This window comes from Amblyomma mixtum, chromosome 4 (genome assembly GCF_055824585.1).
Source record: "Amblyomma mixtum isolate Tamu chromosome 4, ASM5582458v1, whole genome shotgun sequence".
In the NCBI taxonomy this organism is placed as follows: Eukaryota; Metazoa; Arthropoda; class Arachnida; order Ixodida; family Ixodidae; genus Amblyomma; species Amblyomma mixtum.
In genome coordinates this window covers 124,222,399-124,243,257 of record NC_143015.1, presented here as the reverse complement: position 1 = coordinate 124,243,257, position 20,859 = coordinate 124,222,399, and the positions used below count along the sequence as shown (strand labels likewise).

Sequence of the window (20,859 nt, the reverse complement as noted above, 5' to 3'; positions counted from 1 at the left end):
CTCACTGCACTATCATAGGCTTGCCACTCTACAGAGCAAGAGGCGTTTCCGACTTCCGACCTCGTATAGATCCTCGTCAGTTTCTCGTTAGACCCCGCGTACACTGCATATTGGTCTTTTACGAAATTTTACAACGACACATCCCTGCCAGAACAGTTCCGATCTGGGTCAGTTGGTGCATGGTCTTGAGCAAATATGCCAGTCAAACGACGAGGGACAGAGAAGAGACGAGTCACACACTGAAACTATAACAACTCTGCTTTATTACACACACACCCGTCTCCCGGAAAAGCCAGCCTAGCATGCGCAGCACAACAACCATGTCATACATCACCAACGATGGTTGGCAGGTAACCAAGCTGCTAACTGGTACGAAAGGAAACTTAGTTCTTTCTCCATCACAGAGATAGACGTCGTGCTGATGTAATTATCCCCTTGCATGCTGATGGGAAAAGCTTCGAGAATTTCGCGAATTCAACGCAGTTGTTAGCTACGGTCGCAGTGTGAGTCTCATCTCTTTTCTGTTCTTCGTCTCATTTCTGACTGGTTTATTTGTTCAACAACATCCCTTCCACAGCCTAAGTGCTACTGTAACTCGGAGAGTTTCCACTGCGCTCCCCATGCAGTCAGCTTTTCAAGGGCTGTGTAATAATAGGAGCGCTCCGAGTAGCTTTCCGAGTTGACTGCTTTGTCTGAATCGACGACCTGCTCCCAATTAAATGGCCAAACAGTACCCAAGTTTCTCGTACTTTATTACGAGGATATTATTTGTAATATTGATTTAAATACGTGTTCTGTGGTTCACGTACAGAACTAAATATACAGCATAAGAATTAAGTTGTTGCATGCTTCTGTAAAGGCACAGACACCCACGCAGCACAGAGCACGTACGGAGAAAACTCATATAGGAAGAACTTTTGGACCTACGGCTGAAATTTTTTTTTGCGTGTGTGCGAGAAATATTTTTGAATCAAAGCTGACACGCCCAGCTTTTGCTCGGATACAAACTCCAGCTGTGCATGAGCTGTCCCCGAGGAATTCCACGGCAGTAATTAGCATGGATTATATTTCTTTTCCTTGGCCAAAGCGCGTTCGCTACTCTTTACTTTTATTTTTTGGGACACACTTAGAAACAAATTAGGCGATGGGCGGCCGCACTGCTAGTGTGCTTATTTGGAAATCCTCCTATTAGAACCGCGCATCAAAACAGCGACAATTACTGCACGGGCCGCGCGCGCTCGAAGTCTCACGTTTTCATCCTCAATAGCATATATATTTTTTGAAACTAATAACAGTTTTATGTTAACAGCAGTAATGCGGAGGTATGAGACATTAAATAACTTCCACATTTACCTCACCACATTCTTGCATAGCAAATGCTGCACACGCGCTTGGAGTAAAGTTATTAGAAAAGAAGCTGGACCCGGCCTAGCTGCCTGGAGCAGGTTGAAACCAAATGGCATTTTCTGGCAAATAAAACGGGCTTGAGATATTTTCGTATTCGATACTACGGTTCTTTCAGCGAAGTACGGGCCTGCGCGTTGCCCAATTTCTAATCATGCATTTCGTTAATTGCGACTCCTACTGGGTTTTGTAGCTGAAAGAATTTGCAAGAGGGCGGAGCTCTGTGCGCGTCAAACAAACAAACAAACAAACAAACAAACAAACGATAGAACGACAAGCGAAAAAGCGACAGTGTTTAGTTTCCATTTCTTTTCCCCAGGCGCTTCCCATCATGCAGTGAGTCCATCGTTGCACCAGGATAATTGCTAAATTTAGTACAGCTTCATTTGGACAGCTTTTTATTCACTTTCTTGTGGTCGCTTTTAACGAATAAGGCGACAATTCTCTTTTATTCTTTTCTCTCGTTGTGAAAAGATTTTTAATGTAGACATAAAATGATCCGCAAAAAGATCTTATATCACCTAACTATCTCTGTTCACGAGCGAATAAAGTTTGTTGAACTCATGCGTCGCCACTGCAAGGAACGCAGACATGACAACCCAGTAAAAAAAAAACATTGGAACCAATTGGATTTCCAACTGGTTCCAACTGGTTCCAATTGGACTAGTTGAGCTACCAGCTGGTTTAAATTGGAATGGTGTTCCAACTGGATGGTCCAAATGGACTATCCAATTGGACAAGTTGGGTTTCTAATTGGTGTCAGCCCAATTGGTCTTACCCATTGCATCCAATTGGACCGTCCAACTGCACCCAATTTCTCCAATGAATGTTTGCATATTTGACAAACAAGGTAGAACTAATACGGTTTTTATAATAAGAGCGATCAGCAGCTTAACCTTCTAAATTGTATTCATCATCTACACCGCCACTGCAGCTGAAATTAAATTAAATATCTGTGCTCAGTGGGCAAGCGCCACTGGCGCCAACATGAGAGCCCCATAAATTGGGTATATAAGTAGGAGCAGAAGTATGTTCTCTGGATGTACACATTGAGCTGATATATGTTTGCATTGAGCTGTGTCTGTTTGCTTTTGATTTCCATAAAAGCATGTTATTTCAATTCCGTAGAAAATTGTTGATTGGAACTAGGCACAGCATCTCCCTGCAGTCCTCATAAATCAGTTTTCCTTTTACACATTATAATATGTTACGTTGTAGAAATATTTATCCAAGATTCTAGAGCATATTATTCACAAGCATTTAGCTACCTCTCTCAATGAATATACCATATTTTGTGAATATTTTCTGGGTGAAATAACTGCCTGGCCTAATGGGTCCAATTGGTCGGGTGGCTAGAAACACAAATGGAACCAATTGGGTACAATTGGTAAATCCAATTGGAACCAATGGGAATGTCCAATTAGTTCTATTTGAAATGTCCAATTGGTTCCAATGTTTTTTGTTTGTTTTTTTTTTGACTGGGAACACTTCGGGACTGGACGATCAACTGGGCTCAAACTCACCAGGATAGAAGATGGCCAGTATGATGGTGGACGACACGGCTTGGTCAGCCAACGCCTTCTGAATGGCCTCCTTGGTCCCCTTGGCCGGAATGGCGCGGTCCAGGTACCGGTACCAGTAGTGAAGGAAAGGCGCAGACACCGTCGTAGCGAACACCATGTAGCGCAGCATGATCTTCCAGTCGTACCGCTTGTGCGAGTCGGGATCTACCCGCATCAGTATCGTCTGCTGCGAGAACTCGGCGGCCACGTAGAGCGTAGGGTACGACACCATGTTCGCGATCAGCGGTCGCTCACGAAACAACGCCGTAAAGCGCCTGAAACTAGCTCCTACTCGCTGCATGATTAATTAAGAAGGCACTAATTACGCGTCCTCGATTGGGCGCGGTTCGCTTAACAAGGATGTAGCGTGCACCAAGTAGCTGCACGCGACTTCGCAGTATTCGCTTCGATCGTTAATATGCTCGCCTCTATTTACGTCGTTGGTGCAGCTGACCTCGTGCTTAAAGCGATAGCCGACAACGCGCGAACTGCGTCTCTGTCATGCGATACCCACGGACGCGTGTTGTTGCAAGGAGTTCCTTTTCGCAACTGCCGACGGCGCTGATCGTCTACTGCAAAACGAAACACGATGGAGGCCGCCATATTGTTGCTTCTTGTTGATAGGACTGCCGGTGTTCGGCCAGAAGTAGAAATGAAATTATTTGAAAATTTTAAAACTCTTAATACTAAACTCCATGCAATACCGTTGATATTACTTTATGTAGATTTTTATTAAGAATAGTATTTTGTTATACGTTTAGGTTTACTGCAAAAGTTTTTCTCTAAAATTGGTGCTTTTTTTAGCGAGCGCCGCCAACACTGTGAGCCGGCTCTCGGTGTTTGATGGTTTCTTTCTTAGGGGTAAATGCTAGCGTACTACCTGCTCGTAAAGTGTTCCTCGCACGCTATCGCCGGTGTACTCTGACCTTGCGTGAAAGAAGAAAAAGAGAGCAGCTGCCAGTTTAAATTGCGACCCTTCTCCGGAGATGTGAAATTTTCGAGCTGCTCCACAGCGGAGCTTTCCCTGTTCGAAGTGCCCGAAGCCGAAGCTGCCAGTGTGTTTTCTCGCGACTCCGACTTTCGCCAGCCGTGTTGTGTGCTGTGGCGGTAGTTGGAGCCCCATGGGCTGTAGGCAGTAATTATGAGCGGCGTTCTCGCGCGTTTGAATCTCCGGTGCCGTTGGCAGTGGCTTTTAGGCTTCTAACGAGCGATTCTAAATGTTCGGGGGGTTGGGAGGTTGTGACTGTCGGCCTAGCGGATGAGCTACGGAGTCAGGCATGGTCCGCGCTAACGGCAAGAGAGATGTCCGAATCCTCCTCGTCGGCGAAGGTGAGTGGCGGAGTTTGTTTATTTTCCCAAGTGCGCTCCTTACTTTTCTGCGAGTGGGCTTCTGGATAAAGCCGAGGACTTCGCCTTTCTAACGTGTCTGTGCGATTGATTTTAGGAACGCCTTCGCATAGAGTTTAATGCCCCGAAAGATAACCATCTTTTTATGCAGACACAACAATGCTCTCGCGTGCGCTTGATTCGATCGCTCTGAGGGATAACCGAAACCAAGGGTGTCCTGTTTAATGAATCGGTTACTTCGGTAGTTTCTGCCATCACAGCATGCACGATAAACAAATGTATTTAAGGGGCTACATACACTCATACATACCTGTAGTACGTGTTTATGCGCGTATATGCATGCATATACGCATATAAACACATGTATAAAGATCGTATTGATAACTTTGCGGTTGCAGTACTATTTCGAGGCCGGTAGTAACAGGCACTGTTCGCCCAAGGCTTTCGATTTGCTGGAGGCAATTCGAAAGTTACTGCTTGCTGCGGCGCAAAATCACTGTGCTTTTCAATTAACGAATCTCCGCACGCCACAAACCGTCCACATTTGGAAATGCACATATAGATGCGTCGATGCAGTGCATGAGCGCCGAGTGTGGGCGATATGAGGTTACCTAACATGTGCGCCGTGAGTTTGAACAAGGAATCACAAGAAGTCAGTTCCGGCGACGCTTTGGGCATGCGACGACGCACATGTGTCTGTTCGCTACCTGGCCCCAGTCCAAATGGGTCCCCAGTGCCCAGGCGCTCACGAACGGACGTCTGGAGGTGGAACCAGGGAGTGTGGCGACGTGCGTTTTTCCGCGTCCACCTCCTGGACTTTAGTTGTTTTTTTTTTTTTTGTTCGGGTTCGAACCCCTTTTTTGATAAAGCGCGCGCTGCGGTGCGCCGGTGCGCGATATAGCAGCTTTTGTTTATATGCCGCGCACGGCGCACATCGGAGCCCCCCCTGGAGCGGTGTGTGGTATAATTAGTTTATGCTGGACGGAAAGGCAGAAAGAAGATTGGGCAGTTTTGTTGCTCTTGTTGCGCATCTTTAGTAGGAAGAAGCACCTTAAATGTCCCTCACTAGGAGTCCTTGATCGTTGATTTTGCATTTAAATGGCGGTTGGGTTTATTGTAGCTCTATGAATTTGTGGTTGTAGTTAGTTTCTAACTTTCGTTTTGTACTTTCAAGAGGAAGCCACAAATATGTGTCGACAAAATGACCGTTATTGTGGCTTTACTCGCCTCTACACTGCTGTTGCATTTCCACTGAAATGTCATTTGGATTAGTTGTTAGGTGAGGTCCTTCATTTTGATAGACTGGTGGCAGGAAACCTGAGATGGGTCAATACGATCGAGTACATTAACCAGTTGTTTTGTGTAGTAACAGGATTCCATGTCACCCTCACCCTGCATGGCTATTTTCCTTGCTCTAATTTTGTTATTAGACAAGTTCTTGAAACATTCTGTTGTTTCCTCAATTTTCGCAAACTTCAAACATCAACTCGCAATCTTTGTCACACGTAACACGAACTTTGTCACATGTAGAGACGCACCCAAGTGCTGCTTTGTGTGTTTGTGACTTTTGGCACTGCCTGTCGAGCTTAATAATGCTTTTTGAAACATGAGCAGTACATCATGATCTGTTAAACTATGCATGCACTCTAAAGTGCTGTCTCGAGCCTAGGCCTCGTAAATGGCAGAAGTGTGCTTCCCAGTGTACTAATCGAGCACACTAGACAAGTGTGGGGACGTCTTTGTCAACCTCTTGGCTGGACGTGTATCACCAGTGCACATCGGCTAGCAATAAGCACCTCTGCCCTTGGCTATGTGCACTAAAATCAAAACAGCCCAACTTGATAGAGTTGCACTTCTTGTTCTGTCTTGTCTAAACAGTTCAGAATGATTTCACGTGTTCTGGCAATTCATGATATAGACGAATCAGGGTTTTTGTAAATGCGATGGTCTGCCTATGTCTGCCTTCTAGAGGCCCGTATACTGTGCGATGTCAGTGTGGGTGAAAGAACCAGAAGCGATCGAAATTTCCGGAGCCCTTTACTACGGCATCCATCATAGCCTGCGTCTGTTTGGGGCGTTAAATCGGAATAAACCAAACCAAACTATATTTAGAAATTTTCAGAGTACAGCAGAGAGCATTAACCATCAGTTTTATTTCAGTATTCACTTCAAAGCCTTGTTGGGAGAAGTAACTTTGCGCTGTGTGTTTCTACATTTTGAGTGGTACTTTTTTTGTGGCCTGAAAAATATTTGCAGCTCAAACAAAGGCTGGTGTGAAATGCAGTGCACTTGACGCAATCCGTGCTGTGTGTCGGCACCGTAAGGGCAGTGTTCAAAGTCCGTTGGCACTTGACTGTGTTGAGTACGCTGGGTGGAGCACGTTGCTGGGAGTAAGCAATAAGCTTTTGAAGGTGTTTTCGAAACCCCATTCTTGGGTGCTGTTGTGGACACTGACAACACGGGGTACGAACCTAGAGGATAAAAGTCTTTTAATCAGTGACCTTTATTTTAAGTAACTCTTGTTGGTGGGTTCCTTTATCTTGTTATCTCATACATTTTATCAGGTGGCAGTAGTGCTTCCAGCGTTGGGGCAACATTTACCTTCTCTCTTATCAAGGTGACAGCTTGCACCTTGGAGTGTACATCCCCAGGACCTAGTTTTATTTTTGCAACTGAAGTGTCTGACATCAAGTTTATTTTAATGATGTTTGTGCTTGTTTTGATAGAACTATACACATTTATTACTTTTATTTCAAGCTTCTAGGTACCGTATAAACTCGTGTAAGGACCGCACTTTTATTTTATTTAAATACAGTTGTTAAATTTGAAGGTGCAGCCGATCTATTATATACTTGAGAGCGCGGGATGCTGCCATTACAAGAGATTATACGGTAGTCACATGTTCTGAGCGAGATTTAAAGTATTATCAATTTTGCTTTTTAAGAAATGAAGTTGGCAGTAATTACATAGATAAAGGCACAGTTAGGGAAAAGTAGCTGGTTGGTGTTGATTTATTGCTGTTCTGTGGACCTCTTTTCACCTGATTTCATTCTGTTGTACTGTGAAGAAACTTAAAAGAAGTCCAGTTTGGCACATATTCCTGCTCTGAGCAAGTGTGTTGTTTCTGCTGGTTGACCTTTATGTGAAAAAGTAACTGTTATTGCATTGGCTGGTAAAGAGGATTTGATGACTGTTGGCTTGTTAAATTGTGCTGTCGCAGTCGCAGTCATAACACAGTCAGTAAGCATTAAAAGGTCTTGTCGTAGAAAGTAGTCACCATAGTTGAGTGCTTGTTTGTTAGTGGTTCCTTTAAGTTTCTGCTCTCTCTATCTGTTTAATTTCTCACGCTCTATGTAACTCTTTCAGTCCCCTTAGTGACAAGAACACCTTTGTGCCTCAATGTCCATGCACATTAATGAACCCTGATAGTCTAAGTTAGTTTATTGTGCCCCTCCATGGAATGCCTTGTAGCCCCATAATGTTGCTTCCGTTGTAAAAAGCATATCAGTTATTCGATAAATAAATGAATAAACCAGCATCCTATACAACGCCAGTATTTATGCACACAGGTCCAAAGTTACACACTTATTTCCTCTAGGTGTGGCAGAAAGAAGCAAAAGGCCAGTTTTCAGTGGGCTTTAGTTGATTTTGCTTGTAAGTGAAAAGCATGCAAAGCATGAAAAGCAAGAGGGAAATAACTAGAAGAATAAGAATGGGGTGGAGCGCGTATGGCAGGTTCTCTCAGATCATGAATGGCAGTTTACCAGTATCCCTGAAGAGAAAAGTATACAACAGCTGTATCCTACCGGTACTCACCTATGGGGCAGAAACGTAGAGGCTGACAAATAGGGTTCAGCTTAAGTTAAGGACAACGCAGCGAGCTATGGAAAGGAAAATGATGGGTGTAACGTTAAGAGATCGGAAGAGGGCGGAGTGTGTGAGGGAACAAACGCGGGTTAATGACATCTTAGTTGAAATCAAGAGGAAGAAATGGGCTTGGGCAGGGCATGTAATGCGAAGGCAAGATAACCGCTGGTCCTTAAGGGTAACGGAGTGGATTCCAAGAGAAAGCAAACATAGCAGGGGACGGCAGAAAGTTAGGTGGGCGGATGAGATTAAGAATTTTGTGGGGATACAGTGGCGGCAACTGGCAAAGGACAGGGTTAATTGGAGAGACATGGGAGAGGCCTTTGCCCTGCAGTGGGTGTAGTCAGGCTGATGATGATGATGATGATGAAAAGCATGCTAAACTTGAAAGAATTTGAAAAAACAACGTCTGGCTGGTTGGCTGTAGTTTCTGTGCCTCTAACTCTGTGACTCTTCCTCTCCCCCCCGTCCCTGTGCAGCTGGCGTGGGGAAGACGTCCCTCATCCTGTCGCTGGTCAGCGAGCAGTTCCCCGAGGACGTACCACCGCGTGCCGAGGAGATCACCATCCCCGCCGATGTGACGCCGGAGAAAGTGCCGACGCGTATCGTCGACTTCTCGAGTGCGTAGCAGATGCGCTGGAGTGGGCGGCATAAGCAAGCGACCATGCCTGGGTGGTCGCCACGTCCTTACTTGGGCAGATTCATCTTAAAGCAGCGCGATACACAGGACGAGTGAAAGAAACAAGAGGCAACACGTGCGCTCGTGTCGTCTCTTGTTTCTTTCACTCGTCCTGTGTATCGCGCTGCTTTAAGATGAATCCGTTCCAACTTGCCCAGTTTTCTGTTCTCGTTACTTGGGCAGATTCAGTTATAGCACTGGTGCCCTCTGCTGTGGTTGGCAACAGTGTTGCTTAAAGGGTTGCTTAGGACAAACTGAAGTTGGCAACAGTGTTGCTTAAAGGGTCGCTTAGGACAAACTGAAGTTGGCAGGTATTGATAGGCTATGTCATTCTAGCGCCGGACAACTGTCACTGGAGATGGAGCTTTTATAAACCAGAAAAGACCCGAAAACGAAATACAGGTGTCGCCACCACTGGCTGGTTTCACAGCTAAACTGTGCGTTGGCACCACGTTTTTGGCCGTGGATCACAGAGGCTGTGCTACGCTGCTGTTCACTTCAAAAGCCGACAAACAGTCCATCTCGGTGTAAACGTCACAAGTTTGAATCAATTGATGCAAAAATATTTAAACACAATTTTCTCATCCAAAAGTGAGATTTTTGCAAACGTTAATGTACCCAGAAAGAGTTAGAGATTCAATTTTTATTGATAACAGTACTTGAATGAAGTTGCCCTCAGCGTCTGTGTAATATTTCTCAGGTCATTCAGTGCATTCAGATACCCAAGTACAAACACAGAGGGTGGAACAGTTGCCATTGTCACCCAGTAGAGCGCTGCACTGGATCGCATTATATTTGGCACCATTCCTACAGTCTTGGATGTTCTAATTTTGCATATAGTTGAAATGTGTTGTCAGCACAAGTTTGCAAAGCTTGCTAGTGATGTGTGACCTTTTGTCGAACTCTGCTTTCAGCACAAGAACAGAGCCAGGAGAACCTAGCTGAGGAAATCGGCAAGGTAAGGGTGCCTCACAAATTGCTTGCGTTGGACGTACTTTGTGTTCTTGTCTCGCTTGGTGTTACACACACAGTCATCATTGCATGTGCAGACTGTTATCGTGAAAAAGTGTGTTCCTGGCTGCTACCATTTTACTGTTGCTGTTGAGGTTACTACTACCGTTCACAAAGTTGTTCTAAACTGCTTGTTGCATTTCTCATTTTTTTTTTGTGTGTGGGTTGTGAAAATTGTACTGCCGTACTCCCCGCCTGCCCCTAATGTAATACCCCTTAAATGGGGCCTTTGAGGACCTAATAAATGAATGAATGAATGAAATGAATTGTGAAAATGTTCAGTCTTCATGCTTCATGCATTCATGTGGAGAGTGAAATGGTGCTGGATACTGTTCTTTGAAACCAGTCACATCTGTTCTGATTTTGGGAGTTTTTCTGATTAGTTCCATTTTTCTCTAGTTTTTAATCTGTCGGTTAAAAACCCATCTTGGAAGAATGGAAGTTGTGCGTGCTCCAAGAATGTTTCAGACTTATTCCAGGGTATTGCGTAAGGGTACACGAAATGATCAAAATGCCATTCACTTTGATACACACACTTTACATGTGGCATTCTCATCAAATGGGAGAAACGAAAGTGTGAGCTATATGGTGAAATGGAAACCGAGCGAAAGTATTTCTTGCAATTTAATGATGAACACATTGCTACTCACTTTGGCTTGCTTCTTAGAGAAAATGCAGCTCTTGACTCGTCATTTGTTTCACGATCTCAGAAGAAGCAATGCTTTTTAACAGGTTATGCCATTTTAGCATATCTAGCTTTATTAACTGACTGTTAAAGGTGCACTGAAGAGGAATCTGAACTTGTCTTTTTGCCACGGGAACTCGATCTGCACGTTCCGAGCATTCTTAGAAACTGCGATTTACTGCCCTGTGTGGCCGATTTCCCCAATTAAATCGAATTAACGTCCGGCTCCCGCCTTTATTTTTGAATTCTGCCTCGTACGGTGGGCGGAGTCGACCAACGCGTGGAGCGCCTTTCACCCAGTCCCGTGGCGGCTTGCCGCTCTGCCATCGGCGGAGTAATACGTAGTAGTCCGTAGTAGTAAATAGTCCAGGCGTATTTTTATTTCTTCGGGCTTATTTTGCGGCTATATTAGCTGCGAATGAAACTATTTATTCATGGAAAGCTAAAAAACAAAATAAAGCGAAAGCAAAGCCTCCACGGGACTGGGTGAAAGGCGCTCCACGCGTTGGTCGACTCCGCCCACCGTACGAGGCAGAATTAAAAAAAAAAAAAAAAGGCGGGAGCCGGACGTTAATTCGATTTAATTAGGGAAATCGGCCACACAGGGCAATAAGTCACTGTTTCTAAGAATGCTCGGAACGTGTAGATTGAGTTGCAGCGGCAAAAAGACATGTTCAGAATCCTCTTCAGTGCACCTTTAAACCTTGCACTTGGGCATGAGAGCCAAAGCCACGTATGCACCATAAAAGCCATCGTGACAGAATACAAGAGTGTATGTACCTAGATGTGTTGTTTTACTGGTCTGCACTTTTCTACTTTCCTGCTTGCTGGTGTGAGCTTAACTGAATTTTAGTTCAGTTTTGTGTTTTCTTCAGAATGGTCTTTTGTGGTGTTGTGTCTTTCAGGCTAACGTGGTTTGCGTCGTGTATGCCGTAGATGACGACGACACTATCGACAAGGTGAGCGGAACTGGCCAGACGTGGGGATTTCCTGTGGCCTTGTGACACTGTGTGTAGAAGATAGCGCATGTCGGTGCTCACGACTTTCTTTGCTCTGTGGTGTTGACGCTGAGTGTATGAAGTACAAGGAGCACAGCACGGGGCTTCAGCCCCACCTGTGGCAGCTATACTCCGTTTCATACATAGCAGGCAACGCTGCCAAAGCTAGCGTGCCTGTTCGTGCAGGCTAAATACGCACACAAAAAGTAGTTCGCCACACAACCAAAGCAAACACAAACATATTTAGTAACGACAAATCTTAAGTGCCGTGACTGGCACCTCCTGGACTTCGTTGTACCTCTTGCCACATCTTCGTACTGCAACTTGTCGAGATTTTGAGAAGTAAAGGTACACGTGGCAGTATGATATGCAGTTGGTAGGGCGAATCGCTTCTACTAAATCCGCGCCCAAAATGTAGTTCTCTCCGTGAGAATTATGGCCAGAGAGCCCGAACACTGAGCGCCTCACAGCTTCGACCGTGACTTTCAATGCTACCACATCGTTTTATACCGCTCTTTGTATTCTCGTCCAAACAATGACCGGAGTTTCGAGAAGAAAGAATGATACGTGGCGGAGTAATATGGCTTCGCAGACGCACTATTTCAGCAGCCTGCGTTGCCTGCTATGTATGAATTGGAGTATAGGAGGTACACACAAACAAGTAGTACTTAAGCCTCGCAAGAAGCACACAGCGCTGAGCTGTGTCATGATGCAGTGGAGTGACATACTGCTTACAACCTAGTGACAACTGTTGTCTGGTTCTTCTTATTTCAGACCAATTCCTTTATTTTTGGCTCATTTTTAACCTTACCCCTTTAACACACTATGTATCTGTATTTATTGGTATGCAGTCCCAAATTTCGGGATTTTTGTTGGTTGGGCGAAGAAACATATGTTCTTGAAGGTATTGGTGAGCGCTATGAAAATACAGAAAAGGGACGAACACACAGGACGAAGCGCTTGGAACATTCAGGCCCAATGTGCTAGAAATTAAAGTCAAAAGAGCTTCTACTGGGGCTAGTTGGAAATACATTCTTGAAGGTGTTGGTGGTAAGCGCTTCGTCCTGTGTGTTCGTCCCTTTTCCATATTTTGATAGCGCTCACCAGTACCTTCAAGAATGTATTTCCAACTAGCCCCAGTAGTAGCTCTTTTAAAACATGTGTGCAGTAATGTATTGGCTTAAAGCACAGACTAAACATTAAAGTTGAAGACAGGAAGAAATTTAAAATGTACAATTATAGACACAGGAAAGTACAAATGCCCAATATAGACAAGAGAAAGTATAAAAGCATAAATGCAAAATAGAGGTACAAAAAGTGGGAAATAAACATACATGTTGAAGAAAGAAAGTATACTGTCATATTTGATATATATAAAAAAAAAGCAACTTATTCAACTTTGTATTTCATTGTAACAGATGTACACGTATTCGAGTGAACATGGTAAATCTTTCTTGAAACAGCGAGCTTGGACGTAATTGCAGCGACATAATTGCATAGACTTATTTTAATCTTTTTTTCTCTCATTATCTGAGGCTGTGAAAATAGGTGATTGGATGGTACATCCATGTATGTTTTACTTACTCGTCAGATGCATGTTACTGGTCTACAACCGTTGTAATGTCTTTGGCACAGTAGTGTACAGTGGAATTTCGATGATATGATCACAGTTGGTATGGATTTTGGGACAGTACAAGATACAGATTTGTAAAATTCCTTGGCCATAGTTTATTGTGTACAATGTGCAGGACTTCGGGTGTTCCAAACACTCACCATGCGAGCCGTAATCGCATCCTCGACCACTAAAAGCTGCCTGCACATTGCCGACGCCACAATCGCCATTCATGTGGTACGCACCCCACGGTACTAATGAGCGGTAGCGCATCAATGCTGTGATTGTCAGTTGCACAGGGAACAGTGAACGATGGTACACGGCCTAACAAGCTGATTGGCTTTCATCAGGCCAGCAGAGACTATTAGCAGTAAAATTTTTTTTTTTTTTCGATAGAAATGATGAGTAGCTTTGGAAGGGTTGAGAAGTACCGACACATTACAGATGGTCACGTGCTGCACTATACGTGCAGCACACTTGGGATCAGGTAAAGCAGGGGTCCAGAAAATGCATCCCATGTTGTACCTTTATGCTCTGCAAATGTGTGAAACATGGGTGTTGTCCTCGCAGATCACCGACTACTGGCTGCCCCTGATCCGGGAGCAGCTTGGCGATGACCATGGCACGCCGGTCGTCCTGGTGGGAAACAAGGCAGACCTGGTGGAGTACAGCTCCCTCGAGGTGGGGAGAAACGCCACTCCATACGGGACAGTTTAAACGAACTGAAGACTTTTGATAGTCGTTGAAACTAGGAAAAAACGCTGCAGAAAACGCGCTTTTTAGTAATTGTACAGGAAAACGTATTCTTTTATTTTGTATCGGTCTCTAGTTGACTCCCCATCTTTTGTGTGCTTTTTTATCTAGAGCAAGAAGCATGTTTCACTTTCTGTTTAAACTTAACAACTTTATGTGTTATGTGTTTTTTTTTGTAGGCTTGTTCCTTTCATTAGCCGTTCAGCGAGCACCTGAGTTCCTTTGATTCATCTTAGCCGAGGACGTTTAGTTCATTGACATAATTGATTGGCTCACGTTATGAAAATTGACACTGTTGCAACAGAAAACCACATACGTTACTGAGATTTGAAAGTGTTTTCGCAGCAGTGCTTAACCTGGTCATGCCTGGTTGGGAATGCCTTGAGTGCTTGTACATGTAAGTAGGAGTGGTGATGCTCATATGTATTGAAACCTCATAAAGTTTGGCTGCCAGTGCTGCTAAATGACAAGTTAGTGCAAAACCTTGCAGGTGTTTGCTTTTGTGAGGTAGGTGTATGCAGAACATTAGTTTGGGCATGACTGGTGTTTAAATAGGGGAAAAGCATTTTACGATCCAAGTACAGCACCGTGGTACAAGAAAGGGAAGAAGGTAGTTTTTTAAATGAAACCTTGAACAACGAGTGGGAGGGAAAGCCTTACTCTACTGACCAGTGATTCGACATTAGTAATTTTCTTTTCGAGTCTTGTCTGAGCAAGTCAGGACTTGCAGCTTGTAGGCCCTGTACTTTTGCAAGTCAGGACTTGTAACTTGACAAGTTGAGTAACTTGTTCCGAGTAGTGAGGATGATGCTTGGAAAGAACAGCGCTAAGACGAAGGACAAAGAAAAGAGGACAACAGGACAACAGCGCCAGTCCTGTTGTCCTCTTTTCTTTGTCCTTCATCTTAGCGCTGTTTTTTCCAGGCAAGATGTGCCAACTAGCTCAACTCTCCGTTTTATTGTAGTCAGGATGAAGACAAGTCTTCTTGAAATGCTGGTCAACTAACTTAGGTTGAGGTGATCATCTCACTCCTGAAGCACAGGGGCTGTAGTTCTAGTGTGTCAGCAGTTGAGAGCACAATATTTTCCAGTTCTGCGGCATCGCTGACGTAGCACGGAGGTAAATTCGAGGAGCAGATGGGAGGAGCGTCGCTCGCTGCGGCATGGATGTGTGGTGTTCTCAGTGCGCAGTGGTGTGTAGTGCTTGCACCATTTGGGCAGAGAGGACACCACCATTGTGTAGAGCAGCGAATGGTGCATTCAGCTATGCATAGAGCTGTTGTATAATGTCTGTCATGTTACATAGGCGTGGTAATCGTTGGTGACATGGTTAAAAAACAGCGCACAAAAGACTAGAGACAAGAATAAAGGCAACAACAGGACAAGCGCTGAACTCACAACTAAGGCTTTATTGCGAAAACCTGGGTATATAAGGAAGGCATAATACATGAAAACAAAATTAAACAAACAAAACTAGGGCAATGATAAAATTAGCGTGCGCCCGAAGCCCAAAATCTGCCAAGAAATGTGATCTCGTTATCACTTAAAGCAACCGAAGGTTTGCTAACGCAGCCCCGTGCTAACGCAGCCCAGTTCATGGTTGCTAACGCAACCATGAACCCATACCAACTCGCCCAATTTAATGTTCTACTAAACCGTTCGTGAGTTTTCTTACCTCAAAAGAACTGAATAAATCAATCTTAATATTCTTGTTGTTTGGCTGTTGTTATATGTAACTGCTATCATGTCTAACAGATGAGTTCATAATTTAATCTGGTGCACTGTAATCTCGAGGGGCTAACGAATGGTGAAACTTCATTCTAAATTAAATTTTGCCACTCTTTTGTTACAGAGTCATGTATGAATGATTGACAGTGTGGTTAGTGATTGCTATAAGGTGAGAGGGTGAGAACAGGGATGGTGTTGTTTAGTAGTCACTTTGTCTTTCTTGCCAGATGGTGGTGCCAATAATGAGCCAGTACCAGGAAGTGGAGACGTGCGTAGAGGTCAGTCACGCATTTGGTCCAACTTGCCTCTGCACATTTTTTCAGTGCTGTTTAGCTAGCAGAAAGTGACTGGGCAGAGGTTTTTCTTTTTTTTTCCCCCTTTTTCCACGTGTGTGCAGTGTTCAGCCAAGACATTCAAGAACATCTCGGAGCTGTTCTACTATGCGCAGAAGGCAGTCCTGCACCCGACGGGACCACTCTATGTGCCACAGGAAAGGGATGTGAGTTGCACCCCATCAAGATTTACAGCAAATATTGCTGCACGAAATGCACGGTTTAGCTTTTGCAGCACAAATGTAGCACTGACGCATTCAAACAGGTACAGTCTTTGTCAAAAGTAACCAGGCTGCATGGTTTGCTTCTCGTATAGTAGACTCTTCACGGCTTCCCTGAAGATCAAAAAGTTCTTTGAATGTGAGAAGAGGGGTCCTTCTTATCACACAGAGATTTAGAGCTTGAGGGCTGGCGTAATAGATTTAATATACGACTTTGAAGCAAAACATGCAGCCTGGTTACTTTTGACAAAGACTGTACATGGTTATCACTAGGCCTGAAAGACACAGCAGATGGAAACAAGGAACACTGGACAAGTGCCGGTTGGCAACCCTGTGCTCCTCCTCTGTGTCTTGTGTTCAAGATGCCAGCGATGTTGCCTAACATTGCGAGATGTTATGCACCGTTGTGCAGACGTTACTTGCTAGCACAGTTGTCGGTAAAATCCACTCCTGGTAGTAGAGCACAGCTGTTGAGGCTTTATGTGCTTGTTGTTTGATGTAGGTACATGATTTTTGATTCCACACAAAGCTGTGCAAAGACACCGGAGTTATGGTTCATTGCCTTTCTTCATCCTGGATGCTCAGATGTATGTATGTTTGAGATTCAGGTGCTGTCCATGTCTTTTCTTTCTCTATCCAAGAGGGGAGTATGTGCAGGAAAGAAAAAAATATGTAGTAAACAGACTGAATTGGAAAGGTCATCCAGCCATGTACAAACTATAAAACAAGGAAAAAAGGTGCAGGAAGCAAGAGCTTATGGTTGTCATAACAATACCACTCTGATCAATTGACCATGATGTGTTTGCCCACTTCCTTTCTTAAATACAGAACACTCTCTCCGCACTCTTTCTTGTCAAGAACCACATACTTTGATGTGAACAGTGAGAAAAAGAGAACAGATGAAAATGCGAAGCACAGGACAAGCAACGAGCGGCCAATCAGCACTTGTCCTGTGTTCCTTGTTCTCATTCCTTGTGTCTTTCACACTGTCCGATGGAGGCCAGACACTCAGCGGTATGACAGAGAGGCCAAAGAAAGTTATTTAACAGAAGCGTGGACTTAGCGACTCTGGTCACAAGGCACGTGAATATCACCTTACGACACGAACATAGTCGATTCACTAGGCAACTACAACACGATATAACAGGGTCCTTCCTTAGGCGAGAGGTTCTGCCAAATTTTTCTTCTTCTCATAGAGGGGTGGCAAGTCATTGTCTCTCTGCCCAGATACCTGACTGCGTTCTTTCCCTGTGCAGCTGACGGAACGGTGCAAGGCAGCACTGACCAGAGTCTTTCGTATCTGTGACATCGACAATGACGGCGTCCTTAGTGATCGGGAGCTGAACATTTTTCAGGTGAGCCTCTCTCTTATGCTGGCCTTTGCTGAAAGGTTTATTTCAAAAAACATTTGTCATAGCAACGTTTAGGTGTACTGTTTAATGTTTTATTTCTGTAGGACCTGGTTTGCAGAGAATTATTCGTCTCTCATCGCAGTAAATAATATTACATCGGAAATGGGACCAACCACGAAGTGAAACAGTGCTTGTTGCTTTCATTGTTGTTGCTGTACTTTGTGTGCTTTTCATAGAGCTGTGTTGATGGCACGTTATAGAACTGACAGTGGCATTGTGATTTGCTAAAGGTAGTGAGTATTTGTTTTTTTATAAATGTGTTGCTTTAGCATCTTGGTCTCCTGCTTTGTATTTATTTAGCATATTGATGTTGTTGTCTGGTTCCCACCAACAGCGAAAGTGCTTCAACACCCCCCTGGAGTCCAAAGCCCTTCTTGACCTGAAGGCCATTGTTGCCAAAAACCTGGAAGGGGGCGTCGAGAACAATGGGCTCACGCTGCCAGGTTGGTGTCCATCCTCAGTTTGGTGCAAAAAAATGCTAAAAGATATTGCTTTGTCTCTTATACATGTTCTGTTCTTACTCGGGGCATACTTGTAGTGAAATACAGGTCATTAATTCTGATACTTGTAGCATTTCTTTAGGAACAGTTGAAGTAGCTGGAGATTATTATTGTGCTAGAATTCATGGCTTAGCTACCAGCTGGCCAAAAGCAGCTGTATTCAAACCCTCATTGGTGAACTGTTTGCCTGTACTACTGCAGCCGAATTTCATTGCTTTCTTTTGACAATGGACCTGCCCAGTCAGGCAGCTTCATTTGTCATCAGTTTGCTCCGGCTGCCTTTGACGGCCGACGCATCCCCTTTGAGAGGGGTACACATATAACACTTAAAGCGGTATTCACACGAGGGAGAAAAACCAAAAACTGCTTCCCCGCACAGCCTCTCAGAGGCGTGAGGTGTTTGCAGTTGCGCTCACTTGGGGAGGGATTCCATCGCCCGTGTGAATACCGCCTAAACGGCACTAAGACAACCACGCAGACAACACAGAGACATGTATGGAACCAGCTTTTCAGACTAGCAGGCAACAGTGTCTCAAATAAGTTTTGTGAAACACTGAAGGTGTAGTGTATGCAGCTTGCATTGCTGCACTTTGCAGTGTTGCTATCCCCACAAGTGCAGATGTCAGTCAGTAGGCATTAGTGAATTTTTGCATGCCAGAAAAACACTGTCAGTGGGGACATGCATCACAGTGGAGCATTTTATATCGTGTGTTCTTTTCCCCCCAAATTTGAGTTTTTATTGTATATATATATATATATATATATATATATATATATATATATATAATATATGGGTTGCGAAAGCATGAAGTACTAGACTGCTTATAAGAATATATAGCGAAGTATACGCTTCGTTAAAGGAAACATTTATTCGACTCGACGTTTCGATCGGAAGACCGATCTTCTTCAGGAGTGATTTTACATTGTTAATGCATCCCCTTTTATAGGGGTGGGTACAGAACAGGTAAGTGGGAAACACAAAGCACATAGCAGAAAAATACGCATAAAAAATTATTAGAGGCAGTGCGACCCACACACACAGACACCAAAAAAAAAAATAGAGTGCGAGGAACAGCTACTCAGTCAGAAAATACAACGTCCAGATGCGGCCTCTGCTTTGTTAAGCACCACAGGCTTGCTTATTGACAGGCGTGTCCAGCTGGGAGGTGCTATATATATATCTATATATACAGTCAAATCCACTTATAACAATACTGAAGTGGGGAGGAGGAATAACCGCAAAACTTGACAGGACTGAAGATCGAGACGAGGACAGGACGAGCGGTACCTCCTCCCCAACATACCGCTCGTCCTTTCCTCTTCTCGATATTCAGTCCAATCAAGTTTGCGGTTATTCCTCCTCCCCAACATGTCTGACCAACTGGCCCAAAGCTTCCCCTTGTTGAATACTGAAGTGCCATGGAAATATCATTGTTATAACCAATAATTGTTATAACAGGGTTGTGCCGAAAGTACCATAGAACACGTGCAAAAGCTGACAGTGCCACAACTGACCATTGTTATATCCAATAGATTGTTATAACCAGTATTGTTATAAGTGGGTTTGACTGTATATATATATATATATATATATATATATATTAGTCCACAATAGGTCTGAAATTATGCTTTCTCTTCTTTTCTTTTCTCATACTATTGCATCATTTGTCCAGGATTCCTGTTTCTGCACCAAATGTTCATACAAAGGGGTCGTCACGAAACCACATGGACGGTGCTACGCCGTTTCGGCTACGATGACCACCTCGTTCTACCCCGCGAATACCTCTGCCCGCCGTAAGTCTCTGATGCCATGGATTCGTAGTAGTACAAGGGTGTTTGTGCCACTTCAACTACTAAGCTAAGTGATGCTTGAAAGTGTCTTTTTCTTATCAGCTTGTGCAGAGCAACATTAAAGGTGCACTGAAGAGGATTCTGAACTTGTCTTTTTGCCGCGGGAACTCGACGTACACATTCCTAGCATTCTTAGAAACTGCGACTTATTGCCCTGTATGGCCGATTTCCCTAATTAAATCGAATTAACGTCCGGCTCCCGCCCTTTTTTCCCTTTTTTTTAAATTCTGCCTCGTACGGTGGGCGGAGTCGACCAACGCATGGAGTTCCTTTCAGCCAGCTCCTTGGAGGCTTTGCTTTCGCTTTATTTTGTTTTTTAGGTTTCCATGAATAAATAGTTTCATTCGCAGATAATATAGCCGCAAAATAAGCCCGCAGAAATAAAAATACGCGCGGACTATTTGCTACTACGGACTACTACGTATTACTCCGCCGATGGCAGAGCGGCAAGCCGCCACTCCACGCACTCCACGCGTTGGTCGACTCCGCCCACCGTACGAGGCAGAATTAAAAAAAAAAGGGCGGGAGCCGGCCGTTAATTCGATTTAATTATGGAAATCGGCCATACAGGGCAATAAGTCGCAGTTTCTAGGAATGCTAGAAACGTGTAGATCGAGTTCCCGCGGCAAAAAGACAAGTTCAGATTCCTCTTCAGTGCACCTTTAAGGCGTCAGCAGAGTTGCTGCTGATGCTGATTCCACTTTTTTCATACATGGATTAATTTTCTCCTAGTATGTAGTAGAGATTTCTCGGTAAATTTGAGATGCTGCCTTGTATGTATGGGCAAACGCCCATTTATTTCTTTCGTGATGTTGTTCACATGCTTGAGAGCTTTTCTACTATGCAAGGTTTACTCGTTCCATTGATTGCAGCTGAAATTGGGGCGAGTTGGTAAGTA

The 20,859-nt window shown here is 44.2% G+C and overlaps 2 protein-coding genes across 3 annotated transcripts in view; one reads left to right on the top strand and one right to left on the bottom strand.

Annotated features, from left to right (window-relative positions):
• Positions 1-3,577, bottom strand: part of LOC149348153 (mpv17-like protein) — a 30,063-nt gene extending 26,486 nt beyond the window's left edge. Inside the window, exon 1 of the mRNA XM_089587960.1 lies at positions 2,928-3,577. Within this exon, the coding sequence (XP_089444086.1) occupies positions 2,928-3,267 (340 nt within the window). The 5' untranslated portion in view covers positions 3,268-3,577. The remainder of the gene's footprint in view (positions 1-2,927) is intronic.
• Positions 3,578-3,791: 214 nt separating this feature from the next.
• Miro (mitochondrial Rho GTPase) overlaps positions 3,792-20,859 on the top strand; it is a 30,016-nt gene continuing 12,948 nt past the window's right edge. For both annotated transcript variants that reach the window (XM_089587959.1, XM_089587958.1), the window contains exons 1-10: positions 3,792-4,295; positions 8,660-8,800; positions 9,774-9,817; positions 11,461-11,514; positions 13,736-13,846; positions 15,873-15,923; positions 16,043-16,144; positions 17,455-17,553; positions 17,945-18,053; positions 19,784-19,904. In XM_089587959.1, the coding sequence (XP_089444085.1) occupies positions 4,244-4,295; positions 8,660-8,800; positions 9,774-9,817; positions 11,461-11,514; positions 13,736-13,846; positions 15,873-15,923; positions 16,043-16,144; positions 17,455-17,553; positions 17,945-18,053; positions 19,784-19,904 (884 nt within the window). In that variant the 5' untranslated portion in view covers positions 3,792-4,243. The remainder of the gene's footprint in view (positions 4,296-8,659; positions 8,801-9,773; positions 9,818-11,460; positions 11,515-13,735; positions 13,847-15,872; positions 15,924-16,042; positions 16,145-17,454; positions 17,554-17,944; positions 18,054-19,783; positions 19,905-20,859) is intronic.